Source organism: Phyllobates terribilis, unplaced genomic scaffold (genome assembly GCF_046119375.1).
Source record: "Phyllobates terribilis strain yellow unplaced genomic scaffold, ASM4611937v1 Scaffold_11__3_contigs__length_659146591, whole genome shotgun sequence".
NCBI classification, from domain to species: Eukaryota; Metazoa; Chordata; class Amphibia; order Anura; family Dendrobatidae; genus Phyllobates; species Phyllobates terribilis.
This window is the reverse complement of record NW_027362771.1, coordinates 44,711,544-44,733,968: the sequence shown is the minus strand read 5'-3', so window position 1 is coordinate 44,733,968 and position 22,425 is coordinate 44,711,544. Positions and strand designations below refer to the sequence as shown.

The 22,425-nt window shown below is 44.1% G+C and overlaps 1 protein-coding gene across 2 annotated transcripts in view; it reads right to left on the bottom strand.

The window, feature by feature from the left end:
* MAT2B (methionine adenosyltransferase 2 non-catalytic beta subunit) overlaps positions 1-22,425 on the bottom strand; it is a 68,522-nt gene that overhangs the window by 20,341 nt on the left and 25,756 nt on the right. For both annotated transcript variants that reach the window (XM_073651223.1, XM_073651224.1), the window contains exons 2-3: positions 9,316-9,507; positions 3,734-3,848 (exon numbers count right to left, since the gene is read on the bottom strand). In XM_073651223.1, the coding sequence (XP_073507324.1) occupies positions 3,734-3,848; positions 9,316-9,507 (307 nt within the window). The remainder of the gene's footprint in view (positions 1-3,733; positions 3,849-9,315; positions 9,508-22,425) is intronic.

Below are 22,425 nucleotides of genomic sequence, written 5' to 3'. Positions count from 1 at the left end.
GGGGGCCTTGCATATATAAGGATGAGGGGTGCCTTGCATACCAGAATGGGGATCAGGGGTGCGATGCATACCAGAATGGAGGGGTGCCATGCATACCGGGATGGGAGATATTAACAGAATTGGGGGACATCTTTAATATAACCATGGATGTGTCCATCTGTCCGAAGATACTATAGACTGCACATGCGTGACGCGCCTGCGCAGTCTGGCTCCAGACAGAATAACGCATCCAGCCGTTACAGGTAAGAGAAGTATATGGCGCTGGAGATGGTGGTATGCGTAGACATTGAATGCATACCGCTAGCTCCGGGGTCATAAGTACATACCTGACCCGAATGAATGTTGCCGCAGCACCTCTGTTCTGGCTGGAGTCTGGGGGACGAGTGCGGCGTCTGAATCGGTGAAGACACATTGGCGCCGGACAGCGCGGTATGGGCACACGCGTACTCTGGCGCCACACTCCTCCCCCAGCCTCCGCATGGGGGTGACACGTAAGAGGATGGGGGAGCATATACCAATAAAAATATATATATTTTTTTTTATTTATAACTTTTTTTTTTTTCCACTTTTTTACTTTAGTCCCCAATATTGGACTTTAACTTTCTGCAATCTGGTCGCAGTTATAATGTATAGCAGTGCAGGATAACTGCTATACATTATAATCTGTCAGTGCTGCAGACACAAGTTAGTTTGATCATGCACTGCGCATGATCAAACAAACTTGATGGTGCCTGGTGACCGGATGTCGTCATGACAACATCAGGTCACCATGGCAACGATCGGGACCCCGCGCTGACGGCGTGAGGTCTCCGATCCAAGAGCAGAGGGGCTTCTGTCCCTCTGCTCACTCAGTAGATGCTGCGATTGCAGCATTTAGGGGGTTAAAGTGGCGGGAGCGGTGCGGGCACTGTTCCTGGCACTGAGTCCTGGGTCCTGGATGTCAGCTGTCAGAATCAGCTGACACCCGGCAAAAATCACGCCCGCACAGCCCGAGCCTGTGTACGGGCGCAATCACTGTGTCGTAATAATATGTACCTGGTCCATAAGCCCCAGGGTACAGCGACATATTATTACAAACAATGTCAGAAAGTGGTTAATGAAGCAGTCAGAATCACTCTGTGTTCTCTCTGACCTCACATTAGACAGGGTCTGCTTTTTTTTTTAGGGTGGTACAAAAACGTGGTTGACTGAGTTTTTTGTGTTTGCCTCAAAAAGGCAGTTAGGGTATGTGCCCACGATGCAGAAATGAAGCAGAAAATTTCTGCAGCATTTCTGCATCTCCCTGGCAGAAAAAACGCATGCAGATTGTACATGCGTTTTTCCTGCAGAATACATGCGGATCCACATGTGTTTCCGCATGCAGATTGACAAGCGCTTTCCAGGCGATAGCATCACTTGGAAAGTGCTTAACAACTAGGACACACTGTATAAATCCATGCAAATAGCATGGATTTATACAGTGTGAACCGTAAAAATTAAAACAAATATACTCACCCCCGAGGCCCCGGTGTGGCTGCAGCGCTCGTTCCTCTCTGCTTCCTGGACGCCGGCATATTGCGAGACAGAGCGGTGAAAGGCCTGCGGTCACATGACTGTGACGTCACCGCAGGTCCTCAAGCGATGCCGGCATTCAGAGAGAAGACGCCGGACAGGTGAGTATAAACTTTATTTGTTATTTTATTCTTTTTTTACAGGTACAATGGTACCCAGGTCTGGATTAGAGTCTCCTCTCCTCCAGAACTGGGTACCATCCGCACATAGAGACGCATAGAAGCAGCTTGTACAAATGTACAGTCGCGGTTTCTATGCGTCTCAATGCAAGTCAATGGCGGGAGTTCCGCTGCGCTTCCGCAAAATTAAATGACATGCTGCGGATTTTTGACATGCAGAATCCCCTTGGGGACCATGGGGTGCGGATTATTTAGCGCTTCACAAGCGTTTATGCTGCGGAAATTCCGCAGTATAAACGCTTGAAAAACGCTACGTGGGCGCACAGCCTTACTGTAAGAAAGGAGTTCATGCAGAGCACAAAGTGACTCCGTCTGCTTCATTAAAGTCAATGACTCCGTTGGCAGACATGCCTGAATTCTGGTTTTCAGGGCTTCAGACAGAAGCCTCGGCATGTGGCTAAAATGTCATGTGAACCCAACTGTATTAGCCGACATGTGGCTTACACACTACCTGATGACTAACATACATTCTAGGGACAGAGAAAAAAAGCAATACGGCCACACACAGTATATACTCAGACATTGGAAAAGGGAGCAAACTGTATTTTTAGGTGGGTAAAACAAGCTAATAGGCCTAACTGTATGAAGGGCATGCTTTCTTGCGAAATGAGCGGTAATGAGGGCATTCAGTGGCTAGAACACCACAGGATAGTTTGTGATTCTTAAAGGAGTTTTCAAGTCTAAAGCTACAAGTCTGCAATCACTGTGACTGCAGGCTTGTGAATCCTCATATCACGTGCACTGCACCGATGTCGGTAGTGGCTTTCATTTGAATACTCCTGGCCACATTCCGACTAGACTGTTTCTGGCCTCGTTCAATACACTCGCATTGAGCAAGGCCGCGACCATCTAGTCGAAATGTGGCCTGGAGTGTGCATATCGCATTCTTGCGGTCTTACTCCTCACTTGTGACATCAGAGAATCCTCACAGCGTGCAATGCATGCTATATGAGGATTCACAAGTCTGCAGTCACTGGGTGACTGTAGCCTTGCAGCTTTAGACCCAACCACCCCTTTAAAGTTCGTCCTGACAAATTCTATTTTAAACAGACTGCAACAAAGGGGTAGCATAATGAACTGTCCACCTCATAAGAAAAGAGATCTACCGTTTTCTCATACACCAATTTCAGAGCATTTTAGAACACGAGAAAAAAAAAAAAAAAAAAGATTTACAACATGTTAGCATTGGGTAACATTACCTGCGACTTGCCGTGGTGGGATGACTTTCATGCTATTTTTGATCAAAAACAGTGCTACTAAGAACCCTATTTTATTTAAATGCACTTTTGCTTTTTATTTACAGCAGGGTTTATGCTCATTTTGCTTCTTGTAGGTTTTCTCAGATTTTTGGCCATTGTCAACATGCATTTATTTGCTGCATGTATACAAACTTAAACCAAGCTTCAATTTTGTGTTTTTTCTTTTTCGCATTCTGTGCAAGCCAGGGTGTGGCCTCCCTTCCTAGAGCTGGATGATACATTTAAGGCCACGGCCCCACTGTCCGTATTTGGTCAGTATTTTTTCTCAGGAGTGGGAGCCAAAACCAGAACTGGGTGAAAAAAAAGCAGAACCGGTGCACTTGTTTCTGTTATACCTTTTCTCTGATTGTTCCTCACCTGGTTTTGGATCACACTCCTGAGGAAAAAATACTGACTGAATACTGACCAAATAATGATAGTGGGGCCGCGGCCTTAAAGCTTCCCTTGGCTGGTGTCCACAGTTCGGGACCCGGTCCTTTGTCTGCCCTTATTCACATACTGAGGTCATCTTTGACACATGGTAAGGTTTTTATTAGACAGAGAAGGACTATCCCAAATGGGGTCACCTTGTCGTGGTGGGATAGCTTTCATGCTATTTTTTTATCAAAAACAGTATTACTAAGAACCCTATTTTATTTAAATTCACTTTTGCTTTTTATTTATTTACAGCAGGGTTTATGTTCATTTTGCTTCTTGTAGGGTTTTTTTTTTTTTTTTTAACATGTTAGGGTTAGGTAACATTACCTGCGACTTTAGCTAAATTTTCAGAAGCCCCCACATTTAGCATGGTAGCAGAATATGGATTGTTCTCAACTATTTCAGGTCTCCTCTCAGCAGCGCAATGAACAATCACATCTGGCTGTAAAAGAAAAATATATACAATTTAGATTCCGGAAAATATACTTTCTAAAAATACAGGCGTATACAGCAGTCATCAAATCAGGTATGCTGTGTGAAACGGATGACTATGGACATGTGCACATTTTGCAATAAACCAGTTTTTTTAAGCACCATTTCTGCATTAAAGAACAAGGTCTCAGTAATATAAGGTATAAAATATACATCATGAAGAGGATCTGTCACCAGATCTAACAATATATTCTGTAGAAATCAAGAAATAGATCACCTGGCCCTGATGACAATGGTATACGTCGTAAATCTATTCCAAAATGGGTCTTTATTCCTTATTGAACTCTAAGCAGTTTAGGAGTCCAGCTATACCCTGCCACGGCTTATAAGTCAAACTGCATTTCTGCTGTAAATTATTTTCACTAACTGCTTGATTGACAAGCTTCAAAGCTCTTCTCACTGTTCTCGCTGCTGCTGAAATCTGGTACATGCTCAATAGAAGCTGCAGTCTCTATAGCATGGCAGTGTAAAAAAGTCCATCTCCGAGGAGCACTTCAGTGCACAAAAATGGATTTTAACACAATCTGTTGCAAGAACCAAGTTCCTAAGTGGTAAATCTGCATATGTGCACATTAAATCTATGGGTGAACATAGTCAATTAGAGCGCTGGGGGTCAGAAGGGAGGAGATGAATACTGATGAAGCACAAGCCTGTTGAACCTCTACCTTAAAGGGTCTGTGAGCACAAAATGACTGTTCAAACCAAGTACAGGCACTCGGTGCTTCACTGCGGGGCCAGTCATTTATATACACCTTCTCACCTGCTTGTTTTCCAACTATCTCCACCCTTCTTTAACTCTATGAAGCCAGAGCTGTCAAATAAGGGGGAGGGTGGAGATAGAGGGACAATCAGCAGGGGGGGGGGGGGGGTGTATATAAATGACTGGACCTGCTGTGAAGCACCAAGACTTAGTTTGAACAGTCATTCTTGCTTACAGAGTTCCTTTAAACATCTATTCGTGTTTTCCCTGCAAATAACGAAATTGTGTTAGGGGTACCTGTAACATTGCACACACCTGTGGACAGCACTGTACAGAGAAGGAGAAGCTGAGCAGAATGGTATATACAGGTGCATCTCACTAAATTAGAATATCATCAAAAAGTTAATTTATGTCAGTTCTTCAATACAAAAAGTGAAACTCATATATTATATAGAGTCATTACAAACAGAGTGATCTATTTCATGTGTTTATTTCTGTTAATGTTGATGATTATGGCTTACTGCCAATGAAAACACAAAAGTCATTATCTCAGTAAATTAGAATACTTTATAACAACAGCTTGAAAAATGTTTTTACAATCTGAAATGTTGTCCTACTGAAATGTCTGTTCAGTAAATGGACTCAATACTTGGTCGGGCTCCTTTTGCATCAATTACTGCATCAATGCGGCGTGGCATGGAGGCGATCAGCCTGTGGCACTGCTGAGGAGTTATGGAAGCCCAGGTTGCTTTGATAGCAGCCTTCAGCTCGTCTGCATTGTTGGGTCTGGTGTCTCTCATCTTCCTCTTGACAATACCTCATAGATTCTCTATGGGGTTAAGGTCAGGCGAGTTTGCTGGCCAATCAAGCACAGTGATACTGTGGTTTGTAAACCAGGGATTGGTACTTTTGGCAGTGTGGACAGGTGCCAAGTCCTGCTGGAGAATGAAATTTCCATCTCCAAAAAGCTTGTCGGCAGAGCGAAGCATGAAGAGCTCTAAAATTTCCTGGTAGGCGGCTGCACTGACTTTGGTCTTAATAAAACACAGTGGACCTACACCAGCAGATGACATGGCTCCCCAAACCATCACTGATTGTGGAAACTTCACACTAGACCTCAAGCAGCTTGGATTGTGGCCTCTCCGCTCTTCCTCCAGACTCTGGGACCTTGATTTTCAAATGAAAATTAGAACTCTGGGACCTTGTGGAGTGTGTCAATGACTCCCTTCTGGACATCTGTCAAGTCAGCAGTCTTCCCCATGATTGTGGAGCCTACTGAAACAGACTAAGGGACCTTTTTTAAACGCTTAGGAAGACTTTGCAGGTGTATTTTGTTAATCATTTTAATTTACTGAGATAGTGACTTTTGTGTTTTCATTGGCTGTAAGCCATAATCATCAACATTAACAGAAATAAACACTTGAAATAGATCACTCTGTTTGTAATGACTGTATATAATATAGGAGTTTCACTTTTTATATTGAAGAACTGAAATAAATTAACTTTTTGATGATATTCTAATTTAGTGAGATGCATCTGTAGGTTTGGAGGAAACGTTTCAGCAAAACTTGCATTTTATTCAATAAAATCCTAGTGTATGTATGCATACGATTCCAGAGGGCGGTCCTACTCAGTGATTGACAGCTATCTTTGCATGCACAGTCATACAGGGAAGACTGTCAATCACTGAATAGGTCCATCCAATGGACTCTTATACAAACAAACACCAGGGATTTCAATGCAAAAAATTGTTTCACTGAAACTTTTCACACTAAGGCTATGTGCCCACGATGCAGAAATGCTCCGGATTTTTTCCTGAGCGTTTCTGCATCTCCCTGGCAGAAAAAAACGCATGCGGATTGTACATGCGTTTTTCTGTCAGGAACAAGCGTATGTCCTGCGTTTTTCACATGTGATTTCGCATGCGGGTTGTCAAGCGCTTTTCCAAGCGATTTTAGCATCACTTGGAAAAGTGCTTGACAACTTGGTCACACGATATAAATCCATGCAACCGAAAATGGATTTATATAGTGTGACCAAGTTAATAGTAAAAGAATGGTAAAAAATAAACATTATACTCACCTTCTGATGGCCCCTGGTCTCCTTGTCTGGTGCGTCCGATGTGTTGGGCGGCTCGTGGTGGTCTAAAAGGACCTTCAATGACGTCATTTAGTCTTGTGACAGGTCACGCGACCACCGATGTCAGCGGTCGCGTGACCCGTCACATGACTAAATGACGTCATGGAAAGTCCTTTTAGACCATTGCGAGCCGCCGGGGAGCCAGGACACATCGTTAAGGAGACTGGGGGCCATCAGAAGGTGAGTATAATGTTTATTTTTTATTTTAAATTCTTTTTTTTTTGCCTACAGGTACTATGGTACCCGGGTCTGGATGAGAGTCTCCTCTTCTCCAGACCCGGGTACCATCCGCACATTGAATCGCTTAATGTTCGCCTGTGCACATGTAGTGATGCGGATATTATGCGATTCAATGCAAGTCAATGGCGGCGAAAACGCCACGATTACGCAAAATTAATGGTAGTGCTGCGGATTTTTCCGCAGCGGAAATTTCCGCAGCATGTGCACAGCACATGCGGATTATCATTGGGGAACATTGCAGACCTTCTACCAAGAGTTTTTCAAGCGTTTCCGCGGCGGAATTGCCGCTGGCAATTCACGTTCCCACGTTCCACGGTCACACTATCAGTATTTGGTTAGTATTTTACATCAGTATTTGTTAAGCCAAAACCAGGAGTGGAACAATCAGAGGAAAAGTATAATAAAAACATGTCACCACATCTGAATTTTTCACCCATTTCAGGTTTTGGTTTAAATACTGATGTAACATACTGACCAAATACTGAAAATGTGAATGTGGCCTTAACCACAAAAGATGCAGTATGCAGTAATAACCAAGTAGCAAAGAAAGGTACCCAAAACGGTAACTGTAGGTCACCCAACATAATATATAATGATAGTAATAATTAGATAAACCACCTAAATATTTATCAATAAACTACCATTGTCAATATAGATCAATAAACACACAGCAGGGTTTCAAAAAAATAAAACATACCAAATACACCTAGATATACAACGTGGGCCCATCTTGAACCAAGGTCCACATATTAAAAAGGTTATAAAATAGTTCCTTCAAAATAAAGTAACCAGAAAAAACAACACGTGTCACAAGATACTCATCAGTCCACATGATGTGCCTCAAAAGAGGTTTATCTTCTTATTACATATTATGTTGGGTGACCTATAGTTGACTTTCTTTTCTACGTGGTTATTCCTGCATACTGCATCTTTTCTGGTTTATACTGATTACACCTGGTCATCATTGTGATATACAGAATCTCCCTAGTGTCCCTAGATTAATCATAGGGTTTAATAGGTTAGACATCGTTGAGCATGGGTGCCATTTTGGCTTGTCCCTAGGATGCAAAGCTCCGCAGCCTAGGTAGGAGAAAGCGTAGGGCTTTCCTCTATATCAATGTATACTAGTCTGTTTTTGAGGCAATCATTACCAATGGCAGTTTTTCACATGATTAGGTGTTACCTTAAAGGGGATTTCCCCATGAACAAAGTTAATGTTAATCAACATTTTAATTAATAAATCTTTGACTAATAATAAGTTCCACAATTGGATTTGTTTAAAGCGAACCCGTCAGCAGGATTTTGCTAAGCAAACTACAGGCAGTGTCATGTTGGGGCTGTTACACTGATTAATATACCTGCGGTGAAGAAATCCATCTTATGGTTCTTGTGTAATCAGTGTTTGCAGTTTTGAGTTAATGATATGCCCTTGCTCCAGGGCTGGACTGTAGGCAGGGTCTTATCCTGGTGCTCTAGGCCAGATCAGCAGGATAAGATCTGATCACATGCCGCCCCGAAGCACAAGTATGTCCCCCATCATAGAGACAGCTAGACACAGAGACCAATAGGGGTGGGTCTGTGGACAGGTCTCATCTCAGTGCTCTAGGCCAGATCAGCAAGAAAAGACCTGCCCACAGACCCGCAGTCCCAACATGGGAAGCAGTGACTATTCTGGCACAGAGCAGAACACAGCGCTGGAGGAGAGAGGCGGCGAGTATGAAAGTTTAATTTTTTTTTCTGTGCAGCATGATGGGGATCAGGGGGTGCCAAGCATACCTGGATGAGGGGGGCCATACATACAGGGTTGAAGGGTGCCATACATACCAGGATGAGAGATGAGGGGGGCCATACATACAGGGATGAAGGGTGCCATACATACAAGCAGCCGCGCTGCAGGCACACAGTCTGCCGGTTATTAAGGAAAATTAATATTCACTGCTCCCCCAAGCCCACGGGCGTGGGGAGCAGTGAATATTAATTTTCTTTAGTAGCGTGCACAGTGTTGGCTGCAGCAGGCGGCTGCTGCCTCCTGTGCACCGCTACTCCCCCCGCTGTCGCTTCCCCTGCGTCCCCCACCACCCACAGCCACAGTATTTATGTATATTGGACTATAAGGCGGACCCCCCCCACTTTCCTACCAAAATTTTGGAGGCAAAAAGTGGGTCTTATAGTCCAAAAAATACGGTATATTTCAGCACAGGAACATTTTCTTTTAAACACATCCAAATGTGGAAATTATTTTTTACACCAAGATCTTTTAATTAAAATGTACTTTGTTCGTGGGAAAACCCCTTTAAGCACACTTACCGTGAAGTCTAAAGTGCACCTGATATTTTACCTTAAAGTCTTCCACTAAATCCTTCACTGCAGAGTCGTCCAGCAGATTAAGAGTCTCATGCTTAGGGCGAACCCGGGTGTAACTGCAGCCCACTATGTGCCAGTTGGCGGCCTTGAACTCTCTGTATACACTTCGTCCAAGGAGACCAGATGCTCCAGTTACCAGAGCTTTCTTGCTGGGAATAACATCATCCTACAAAATAAAAGAGTTACAATCCTGCCTGTAAGAGAATTGCAGCAGATGTCTGAGCCAGTCACTGTAACTTAGGTATTTTCTTTTTCTTTTCACATTTCTATTGCATCTGATCTGCAATTTATAAAAGCAAAATAGGAAAAGTCCACGCAGCATTTAGTTCCCAAGGACGTCTACAATAAACCATAATAGTTGCAGACCAAGGCCAAGTCTTTGAGAGGGAGAAGCATCTCAAGGCTACATCTCCTCATAGGATATCTCACAGTAGCAAGTTCTCTCATGTTAACCCACTGTATCTTCTGACCCTTGCAAGGAATCTAGTAATGTGAATGGACAGCTTTGTGATCCAAGAAGCCATTTCTTTCTCGAGGGTAATTATGAAATAAATACATAGATGATTCACTGAACATATCACAGTGAATTTATCAGCACAACCAATGACCATAAGAACAGAGGTACAATATTTCCTGTGTGAATGAAGCAAAATGGCACTTACATGACCAATGCTTCTGCAAACAATAAATGTGGTCAGATAATTGGTGGCCACACTTGTACACTAATGCTCCATTCAATTGGCCAGAGGTCACAATAAATGACCTATTCAGCCATCATTGACTCCTCTAACTGCATTTCTACTCTTCACAATCAGTTTCATATGCATAACTACGCATGAGACTGATTTCTGAGCAGAAAGTGAGAGTGGGGCCCTGGAGTGGTACATGAAGCTTTGGCTTAATTGAAGGCTGAAAAGCCCCCATCCCCTCCACGGCAGAAGAAAGTGAACAGTTTTATTAACAAGCACCAAGCCTGCACAGTGAGAAGGTCTGCCAAACTGGATGTCTGGAGTCCTGTGTACTAATTGATTTATTAGCATCAGTACTACAGAGCCAGGAACCAGCGATATGAAGGGGGCAATTAGAACAGTGTTCTCACTGATGGAACATACTACATATACCAGAGAAGATCTGCTACACACAGATTTATTACCCACACTCCTGGGCTCTAGTTGGGGAGAATGAATGGCTGCCAGGTGCTCTCCTCCCATAGTCCAAGCCAGAAGGTGAAGAACCTGCAGCCCAGTACAGAAAAAGGGGCTGTGGCAGTAATGTGTAGAAAAAAAATAAAATTAGATAAAGCTACATATATATCTGTGTAAATATTACATACAGTACAGACCAAAAGTTTGGACACACCTTCTCATTTAAAGATTTTTCTGTATTTTCATGACTATGAAAATTGTACATTCACACTGAAGGCATCAAAACTATGAATTAACACATGTGGAATTATATACTTAACAAAAAAGTGTGAAACAACTGAAAATATGTCTTATATTCTAGGTTCTTCAAATAATAAACGCTAATCTTAGACACGTAGTATATATAACACATTGTGTTTCTAATTATTCATTATTTGAATTCCATACTACCATTGCAGACATCATAGGACTCCATCGTCAACCATAAATACATATACAAAACAAGAAAAACAACGATAGAGGAGCCCACAAAATTGTTGGAAAAGTACTTAACATCATTATTTATTGAAAAAATAATAAATATCATGATGCCCCCTGACGTAGGGTAAGCACGAAACGTGCGTCGGGGCATCCCTGCTCCACTGATGCCACCCCCTTACGGACTCTTGGTTCCTTGATTGCCCCTTGACTGTTCTCAATCGGAGTTTACTCTCCTTGGTATGTATGCAGTGGTGACCTGGCCAGCCACCGACAGCCATATAGACGGTGTATGATGATGGGGAATATATATATATTTTTTGTATAAAATTATATTGATAGTGCATTATATATTGACTGTAGGGAACAGATATATATATATATATATATATATACACACACACACACACCTTTCTGGCAATGTTAGGATGAGGCTGCATAATATTCGACATGATGATAGCAGTTCTAAATAATCATATAATGTTGTGCCAGATTTAGTCTAGTTTTGGAGGTGGCTATGTGGAGAGGGTTTTTGTGGTGTTTTTTTTAATCTTTATTCTTTTTTACCGCACTAATTCCTGTTATTGTCTGATCCCTGATATTTTTTCAATAAATAATGATGTTAAGTACTTTTCCAACAATTTTGTGGGCTCCTCTATCGTTGTTTTTCTTGTTTTGTATATAGGTTCTTCAAAGTAGCCACCTTTTGCTTTGATGACTGCTTTGCACACTCTTGGCATTCTCTTGATTAGCTTCAAGAAATAGTCACCGGAAATGGTTTTCACTTCACAGGTGTGCCCTGTCAGGTTTAATAAGTGGAATTTCTTGCCTTATAAATGGGGTTGGGACCATCAGTTGTGTTGTGCAGAAGTCTGGTGGATACACAGCTGATAGTCCTACTGAATTGACTGTTAGAATTTGTATTATGGCAAGAAAAAAGCAGCTAAGTAAAGAAAAACGAGTGGCCATCATTACTTTAAGAAATGAAGGTCAGTCAGTGCGAAAAATTGGGCAAACTTTGAAAGTGTCCCCCAGTGCAGTTGCAAAAACCATCAAGCGCTACAAAGAAAGTTGGCTCACATGAGGACCGCCCCAGGAAAGGAAGACCAAGAGTTACCTCAGCTTCTGAGGATAAGTTTATCCGAGTCACCAGCCTCAGAAATCGCAGGTTAACAGCAGCTCAGATTAGAGACCAGGTCAACGCCACACAGAGTTCTAGCAGCAGACACATCTCTACAACAACTGTTAAGAGGAGTCTTTGTGCAGCAGGCCTTCATGGTAAAATAGCTGCTAGGAAACCACTGCTAAGGACAGGCAACAAGCAGAAGAGATTTGTTTGGGCTAAAGAACATAAGGAATGGAAATTAGACCAGTGGAAATCTGTGCTTTGGTCTGATGAGTCCAAATTTGAGATCTTTGGTTCCAACAACCATGTCTTTGTGCGACGCAGAAAAGGTGAACGGATGGACTCTACATGCCTGGTTCCCACCGTGAAGCATGGAGGAGGAGGTGTGATAGTGTGGGTGTGCTTTGCTGGTGACACTGTTGGGGATTTACTCAAAACTGAAGGCATACTGAACCAGCATGGCTACCACAGCATCTTGCAGCGGCATGCTATTCCATCCGGTTTGCGTTTAGTTGGACCATCATTTATTTTTCAACAGGACAATGACCCCAAACACACCTCCAGGCTGAAGGAGAGTGATGGGGTGCTACGTCAGATGACCTGGCCTCCACAGTCACCAGACCTGAACCCAATCGAGATGGTTTGGAGTAAGCTGGACCGCAGAGTGAAGGCAAAAGGGCCAACAAGTGCCAAGCATCTTTGAGAACTCCTTCAAGATTGTTGGAAAACCATTTCCTGTGACTACCTCTTGAATCTCATCAAGAGAATGCCAAGAGTGTGCAAAGCAGTCATCAAAGCAAAAGGTGGTTACTTTGAAGAACCTAGAATATAAGACATATTTTCAGTTGTTTCACACTTTTTTGTTAAGTATATAATTCCACATGTGTTAATTCATAGTTTTGTTGCCTTCAGTGTGAATGTACAATGTTCATAGTCATGAAAATACAGAAAAATCTTTAAATGAGAAGGTGTGTCCAAACTTTTGGTCTGTACTGTACATACATTGTGCAGTGCATAATCTGTGTGGCTCATATTGGGGTCTGTCATGTCTCATGATTTGGCAATCATACAGACAGTACTGCATTATCATTGTGTTGTTACATTGTGCTGTTTTGTTACTATGCAATAAGATTTGCTCTCTTTATAAGTTGGTCGTTCCTATCTCTCTCCGATGTAGATCGCATGTCAATAAGCCCTCCCTTTTTCCTCATTCACTGCCTATCAGCTACCTTAGAAGCTCATGAAAAGTCTTTACCTATTGCGTGTGCATAACTACTAGAATTGAGCTGGAAAAGAAACCTTCTTCTGGAATCTTCATACGGGCCTTCTGCAGTCGAGTTCAAGCTACATGATGATGTATTTACACGTGAGTACTGGTTTTACGTATACTGAGGCAGCCTCCAAACTGTGTCTCAAGCACCCTACACTTGTAGCCTAGCTACGGTGTCAGAATAATAAAAAAGACTTTTGCCAGATACATCTGTAAAGTTAGTCTACAGCTTCTATATAAGCTACAGAACATACAGCAGAGCATCTGCTTACAGCATATAAGAGATCATCCAGTGTGTGTAAGCATATAGTATATCACAGCCCTTCCTCCTGTTTCCAGAAACCAGCATTTCACATCACAACTCCATTCTGCCTGTGAATTACAATGGCTGAGGAAAAGACTACATGGTCTTTACCAGATCCACTGTCAGATGAAGCACAGTCCAGCTATATGCTCTACAAAGCTTACATGGAAAGTTAGAATGAACTTTGAAACCATTATACATGAGCTTTCTTGTGTTGTAGCAGACTTGCGACAAAAATTGCAGAGTCACATCAGCAGCATCTCTCAGCCTGCTTCTCACAAACTACCAGAAGAGGGAGCCATAGGACAACTGTGTTCAGTTTATGAGAGCTATATCAGAAAGGCGAACGAATACATTACAATTCTGCAGAGGCTTAATACATCTGATTATCTTGGAGAGTTTCAAGGTTTCCAACAGCTTAATTAAGAAAGAATGCATAGTGTGTGATATTAACCCTTTCGCAACCCTGGGATTTTCCGTTTTTTGCATTTTCGTTTTTTGCACCCCTTGTTCCCAGAGCCATAGCGGTTTTATTTTTGGTCAATATGGCCATGTGAGGGCTTATTTTTTGCAGGACGAGTTGTACTTTTCAACGCCATTACTAGTTTTACCATATCCTGTACGGGAAAACGGGAAAAAAAATTCCAAGAGCGGTGAAATTGCAAAAAAAGTGCAATACCACAGTTGTTTTTTATTTTTTTTTTTTACCACGTTCACTGAATGCTAAAACTGACCTGCCATTATTATTCTCCAGGTCATTACGAGTTACGTAGACACCAAACATGTATAGGTTCTTTTTTATTTAAGTGGTGAAAAAAAATTCCAAAATTTGGTAAAAAAAAATAGTGCAATTTTCTAAGACCAGTAGCGTCTCCATTTTTTGGGATCTGGGGCTAGATGAGGGCTTATTTTTTGCGCGCCGGGCTGACGTTTTTATTGATACAATTTTGGGGTAGATCCGATGTTTTGATCGCCCATTATTGCATTTTATTGCAATTTTGCTGCGACCAAAAAACGTAATTCTGGCGTTTAGAATTTTTTTCTCGTTACACCGTTTACCGATCGGATTAATTATTTTTTTTATATTGATAGATCGGACGATTCTGAACGCGGCGATACCAAATATGTATATGTGGGGTTTATTTTTTATTATTTTATTTTGAATGGGGCGAAAGGGGGGTGATTTAAACTTTTAGGCTATGTGCCCACGATGCAGAAATGCTGCATATTTTTTCCGCTTCTCCCTGGCATGCGGATTTTACATGCGTTTTTCCTGCCAGGTAGAAGCGTTTGTCAGGCGTTCTTCACATGCATTTCTGCATGCGGGTTATCAAGCGCTTTTCCAAGCGATTTTAGCATCACTTGGAAAAGTGCTTGACAACTTGGTCACACTATATAAATCCATGCAACCGGCATGGATTTATATAGTGTGACCAAGTAATAGTTTAAAAAAAAAAAAAAAAAAAGAATAGAATGGTAAAAAATAAAAAAAATAAAAGATTATAGTCACCTTCCGGGGTCATCTCTGCTGCGTTTGGTCTCTTGCAATGCTCGTGGTGGTGTGAAGGACCTGCGGTGACGTCATTGAGCCATGTGATGGGTCACATGACTCAGTGACGTCATGGCAGGTCCTTCACAACAGCGCGAGCAGTGCAAGACACCGGAGGGAGCAGAGATAACACCGGGAAGACATCGGTAGGTGAGTATAATCTTTATTTTTTTATTTTAAATTCTTTTTTTTTACAGTTTCTATGGTACCCGGGTCTGGATGAGAGTCTCTTCTCCTCCAGACTTGGGTACCATCCGCACATAGAAACTCATAATATCCGGATATTATGCATTTCAATGCAAGTCAATGGCGGTGATTACGCTGCGTGTCCGCAAAGTTAATGGACATGCTGTGGATTTTTGAGCGGAGCATAAACGCTGCGGAAAAATCCGCAGCATGGGCACTGACATTGCGGCTTGACATTGGGGACCATGGGGGCGGATTACCAAGCGTTTCCCAAGCGTTTATGCTGCGGAAATTCTGTAGCATATACGCTTGTGAAGCGCTAAGTGGGCACATACCCTTATGTTTTTTGAATTTTTTTAAAAACTTTTTTTTTTCACTTTTTGCATGCTTCTATAGTCTCCATAGGAGACTAGAAGCAACTGTCCGATCGCCTCTGCTACATACAGGGGATCAGTAGATCCCCTGTATGCAGCAGAAATGGTCCTGTGCTATGAGCGCCGACCACTAGGTGGCGCTCATAGCGACCAGCTCATGACAACCACAGGCGTCTGCTGCAGACCCTGGGTTGTCATGCCCTCCCATCGGTGACCCGCGATCACGTGACGGGGTCGCCGATGGGCGGGGCTTAGGACGCGCGAGTTGAATGCCGCTGTCAGAGATTGACAGCGGCATTTAACATGTTAACAGCCGCGGGTGGATCGAGATTCCACCCGCGGCTGTTGCGGGCACATGTCAGCTGTAATAATCAGCTGACATGTGCTCGGTTCAGTGCGGGCTCACCGCCGGAGCCCTCACTGAACCGGGGGATTACAGTCTGTGCGTACTAATACGGCACAGGCGGTAAAGGGGTTAAAGCTAAGACAGAGGCAAGAATTGCACAAATACCAGAGATGTCATCTCGCATTGCTGGGTCCGCCAGGCAGTCAAAACGATCATCTTAATCCCACTCTTCAAAATCTTCAACGCTCAGTAAACAGCTTATAAGAGCATGTGCAGAAGCTGAGGCTACTAAAGGTAAAAGCCGCTTTCGTGCTAAAGAAAACAGATGGAAATGGAAGCAGTTGAAGCAGTGCGCAAGAAGGCAGAATGGAAGAGAACGTAGCATGTGAAAAGGCAAAAATGGAAGCGAGCATCGCACGTGAAGGCATAAATGGAAGCAAGCATCGCACGTGAAGGCATAAATGGAAGCGAGCATCGCACGTGAGAAGGCATAAATGGAAGCAAGCATCGCACGTGAAGGCATAAATGGAAGCAAGCATCGCACGTGAAGGCATAAATGGAAGCAAGCATCGCACGTGAAGGCATAAATGGAAGTGAGCATCGCACGTGAGAAGGCATAAATGGAAGCCAGCGCAGCACGGAAAAAGGCAGAAATAGAGAGCCTAGAGAAGGAATGTGAGCAAGCCACAGCCATGGCAAGATTAAGGGTCCTGGAACAAACTTTCAATGGGAATCAAAGAGACAGCATAGTGATTTTGATGCTGAAGACCCTTTTAAACGCACAAGAGTATGTACTAAGCCAAAATATCGCACTTCTGACTCCAACAATTATTCCTAACCGCATAGACATTCCTCTAAGGCAACAGGCCACAGATCGTTCACCAGTATCCTGCGTTGAGAGTCAGTACAACGCGCTGTCAGTTACTGGACTTGGTTATGCTGCACCATACTTTCTGCGTTTCTAGGTCCAGATGCTACAGGCAATATAAAAAACACCTTTCAGCCAGCAATTGTTTTTTCAAAACCAGAGAAAACTGACATGTCTGACTTTGCAAGGTTCATGGTTCGCTGCAAACTTACAAAGACCAGTCTCACAAGGTTCGATAATGAACCTGAAAACTACAGAGGTAGGAAATGTGCCTTTAGAACCATAATTAGTAACCCCTTCATCACTGCTGCTGAAGAGCTAGATCTGCTGTTCAGCCACAAGCCATAGAGCGGGTCAAGAGTCTTAGATCTATCCACATCACTAATCCAGCGGCAGGTCTCAAGGCAGAGACTAGAACCAAGCTTTGGCAGTCCTGAAGCCATATAAAATGCACTGATCAACTTCAAGCGATTACAGGAATTTCCAAAAATATCCAGTAAGGAAAGTTCAAAATTCCAAAAGCTTAGTGACCTCCTGTTAGAGTTCCAGCTGGCTAAGGCAGACACGCACCTACCTGGCCTCAGCTCCCTGGACACTGCTCCTGGGGTAAACACAATAGTTTCTAAGCTACCATACACTATACAAGAAAGGTGTGCCACAACTGGGTCAAGATGCAAAAGAGCCAACCAAGTCTCTTTTCCTCCATTTTCCTACTTTTGTGACTTTATAAAGGATACTAGATGGTGGCCCGATTATAACGCATCGGGTATTCTAGAATATGTATGCGGCAGACCGAGCGCAATCAGCAGAGCGGTGTTTAAATTTGGCGCCAATACTGCTGATTGATCTCGGCCAGCGACCGCGATCAGCAGAGCGGTGTTTAAATTTGGCGCTAATAATGCTGATTAGTCGCGGCCGGCATCCGCGACCAATTACAGAGCAGGGTTTAAATTTGGCGCCAAGCTCGCTGATTGGTCGCGTCTGGCGTCCGCGACCAATCAGCACAGCAGTGTTTAAATGTGGCGGCAAGATCGGTGATTGGTCGCGGCCGCTATTTAAATGTGGCGCCCAAATCTGTGATTGGTCGCGGGCAGCTCTCCACTCGCGACCAATCAGCGAATCGTATTGGTGAGGACCGGGGAGCGCCGCTGCCTGTGCGGCTACTTCTGCTGCGAGAAGCCGGGCATGAGCGACTGCTCGCAGCAGAAGTATCCCGACCCGCAGCGCCGCTCCCCGGTCCTCCCTTGACACCCTAGCCGCTGATGTCCCCACAGTATCCGCATGGTGTTACTAAGGTCCGGACATTTGTTTTAAAAATCGCTGATTGGTCGCTGGCGCTGCCCGCGACCAATCACCGATTTGGGCGCCAAATTTAAACACCGCTGTGCTGATTGGTCGCCGACGCTGGGCGCGACCAGTCACCGATTTGCGCGGCACATTTAAATAGCGTCGGTGACCAATCAGTACAGCGGTGTTTAAATGTGGAGCCAAGATCGGTGATTTTGCGCGGCACATTTAAATATCGGCCGTGACCTATCACCGATCTTGGCTCCACATTTAAACACCGCTGTACTGATTGGTCGCGGACGCTATTTAAATGTGCCGCGCAAATCGGTGATTGGTCGCGGTCTTGGCCCGCGACCAATCACTGATCTTGCCGCAAAAGTTAAACACTACTGTGCTGATCAGGCAGCGTCCGCGACCAATCACCGATTTGGGCGCCAAATTTAAATATCGGCCGCGACCAATCACCGATCTTGGCTCCACATTTAAATACCGCTGTACTGATTGGTCGCGGACGCTATTTAAATGTGGCGCCAAAATCGGTGACTGGTCGCGCCAAGTGTCGGCGACCAATCAGCACAGTAGTGTTTAACTTTTGCGGTAAGATTAGTGATTGGTCGCGGTCTTGGCCCGCGACCAATCACCGATTAGCGCGGCACATTTAAATAGCGGCCGCGACCAATTGGATGTCAGCGCCGCTCCCCGGTCCTCCCTTCACACCCTAGCCGCATGGATGTCAGCGGCGCTGCCTGTGCGGATACTTCCGCAGCGAGAACCCGGGACATGAGCGGGCGCTCGCAGCAGAAGTATCCCGACCCGCAGCGCCGCTCCCCGGTCCTCCCTTCCGCATGGAGGTCAGCGACGCCGGCGGTCATTCTGCTGCTACCGGCTGGGAGATGAGCGCCTCGCGCCGGTCATCTCCCGGCTGCATCTCCGTCCCTCAGATGGGTCCGGCGGTCGAGGTCCTTCTGCTGGTACCGGCCGGAAGATGAGAGCCTCGCGGCGCTCATCTCCCAGCTGCATCGCCGCTGAGCTCCGTCCCGCAGATGAGCCGCTAACGGCCGCCAACTTTTTTTCAGAAATCCCGCGGCGCTGATTGGCCGCTGCCGGACCAATGAGTGACGCGGGATTTCCAGGACAGACAGACAGACAGGATAAGACAATTATATAATAGATTCCAGAGTGCAAGACTGACCTAATCTTTTCCTATGGAGAACCTAACAGCCCTGGTTCATATCATCCTAAGGCTATGTGCCCACGTTGCGGAAATGAAGCGGAAAATTTGCGCTTCATTTCCGCATGTCCTTTCCCGGAAAAACGCATGCAGAATTTTGCAAGATTTTATCGCGCGTTTTTCGCGCGTTTTAGACATGCGGAATTGCCTTGCGTTTTTTATTGCATTGCAAAAGCAATTCCGCATGCGGAAACGCAAAATTGACATGCTGCGGATTTTTGTGCGCATCAAAAACGCTGCGGAAAAATCCGCAGCATGGGCATAGAACTTGCGGATTCTCATTGGGGACCATGGGGTGCGGATTAACAAGCGTTTCCGCTGCGGAAATTCCGCATCAAATACGCTTGTAAAACACTATGTGAGCACATACCCTAAGAATGACAGTCCATGTTCTAACATCAGAAACTGCAGAAGTCCAGTGTCAGTGAAAAAGACTGACAATCTTCCAACACCTACATCAGCTCCAGACAAGAGCAGTCAGGGTGAAAAGGCTGAAAATCCTAATTGAATGTGTCCCATTCATAAAAAACCACATCCCCTAAAGAAGTGCATCAGCTTCAGGAAGAAACCATTCCAGGAACGCAAGGAGTTTTTAAAGAAATTTGGAGTATGTTACCGATGTAGTGCTTCTACTGAACAACTTGCTAAAGACTGTAAAATTACTATTTAATGTTTGGAGTGTGACAGTGAGGACCATGTACAAGCGCTCCCATCCATCCCTACCTAACTCTGCACAGCTTACACCTTCTTTGCCCACCACAAGTCATGGCTGGGAGAATGCAGAACAAACAGCAGGTCCTACCACAATATCTTCTTCATGCACAGAAGTCTGAAAGGAAGACCTTTGTGACAAATCCTTTGCAAAGATATATCTAGTGAATGTGCATCTCAAGGGTCAATAAGAGAAAACCATAAAGATGTACACCATCCTGTATGATCAGAGCAACCGATCACTTGCAAGATCAGAACTCTTTGATCACTTCAATTTAAAGGGAAATTCTTGCACCTACACCTTGGGTACCTGTAGTGGTGTTACAGAGGTCTTTGGGAGAAGAGCCAATGGACTCCTAGTATCTTATCTTGAGAACCATGTGAAAATACCCATACCCACTCTCGTCAAGTGCAACCACATACCATCCAATAGTGAGACGATCCCAACGCCAGAAGCTGCTCTTCATCACCCTCATCTAAAGACTACAGCCAACAAGATACTATCCCTTGACAATGGCGCAAATGTCCTGATTCTGCTCTGCATGGACATGCTCTGGCTACACAAGGTAAGTCAGCAATTAAATGGACCACGCGATGCAACATTTGGTCAAAGTTTTGAACTGGGCTGATTTATCATAGGCAATGTCTGCATAGATAAGATGAAAAGGCCTACAAGGATTTCCTTATTTAAGACTCATATCTTGCCAAATGGTCGCAGCAGTTACTTTCAGCCATGGCCACATCATTACTGGGTGAAAAAGCCTTAGTTACTTACAGGTAACGGGATTTTTCAGAGCCCATGACAGCACCACGAGAGAGAGGATCCGCCCATCAAGGACAGGAAACCTACAGGTTAAAAAGGGCGGCACCTCTCTCCCGCCTCAGTTTAGTTAACAGAGCATGAGAGGACCGCCAAGGTTAATTACAACAAACAAATTCATTTTAAGCCAATTACTTTAAGTAACATCCCCCGAGGGTGCAAAAAAGGAAATTAATTTTACGGGAGTGCGAAAAACACAAGTGTAGGGAGGGAATATAAGGGTGCTGTCATGGGCTCCGATAAATCCCGTTACCGGTAAGTAACTAAGGCTTTATTCGTACTCCCATGACAGCACCACGAGAGAATTACAGAGACTAAAGGAGACTAGGGAGGGATTACAGCTTGAAGCACCCTTCTCCCAAAGGCAAGATCAGAAGAGTCACCCAAATCCAATCTATAATGCCTTTAGAAGGTGGAGGGAGAAGACCAGGTGGCAGCCTTACATATGTCTTCAATGGAAACCCCTGTCTTCTCCGCCCAGGAGGTTGCTACTGCTCAGGTGGAATGAGCTCTCAACCCTTCTGGTACTTCCTTCTCCCCTGAAGAGTAGGCGAGGGTGATGGCCTCTCTAATCCATCTCGCAATTGTAGATTTTGAGGCTTTATAACCTTTCCTAGCCCCCTGATGGCATATGAATAGGGAACTATCTTTCCTAAAACTGTGTGAAACCTCCAGGTATTTAAGCACACACCTCCTAACATCCAGAGTGTGTAGTTTCTCCTCTTTTTGATTTTTAGGGGGAAAACAAAAAGTTGGAAGACTAATCTCCTGAGTCCTATGGAACCGAGAGACTACCTTTGGAAGAAAGAATTATATTAAAACCTGACCCAGCCTATCGTCTAGAATTTGAGTAAATGGTGGGGATATAGAGAGAGCCTGTATGTCATTTACTCTCCTCGCTGAAGTCAGGGCAAATAACAGGGCTGTTTTGAGAAGAATTATTTTATTGGAGGCTAAATCCAGGGGCTCGAAGGGAGGGTCAGTCAAAGCATTTAGGACTAGGTTTAAATCCCAGGGAGAGGATTTAGTTTTTATAATAGGTCTACACCTAAAGGAAGCTTTTATAAATCGCGCTACCCAATAATTAGCCGCTATATCGGAAGAAAACAAAGCTCCCAAGGCCGAAACTTGTACCTTCAATGTACTCGTGTTAAGGCCCTGTTCTAAACCCCGCTGCAGAAACTCTAGTATTTTCCCAATAGGGGGCTCATCCTCTGGTTTAATATTGGAAAAGGACAGAAACTTTCTCCAGGTTCTAGCATAAATACGGGTAGTAACGGGTTTCCTGCTACATAGGAGGGTATTCACTACATCTGGGGAGAAACCTTTGTTGGTTAATAGCTCCCTTTCAAATTCCATGCTGTTAAATGGAGATTTGAGGCTGGAGGAT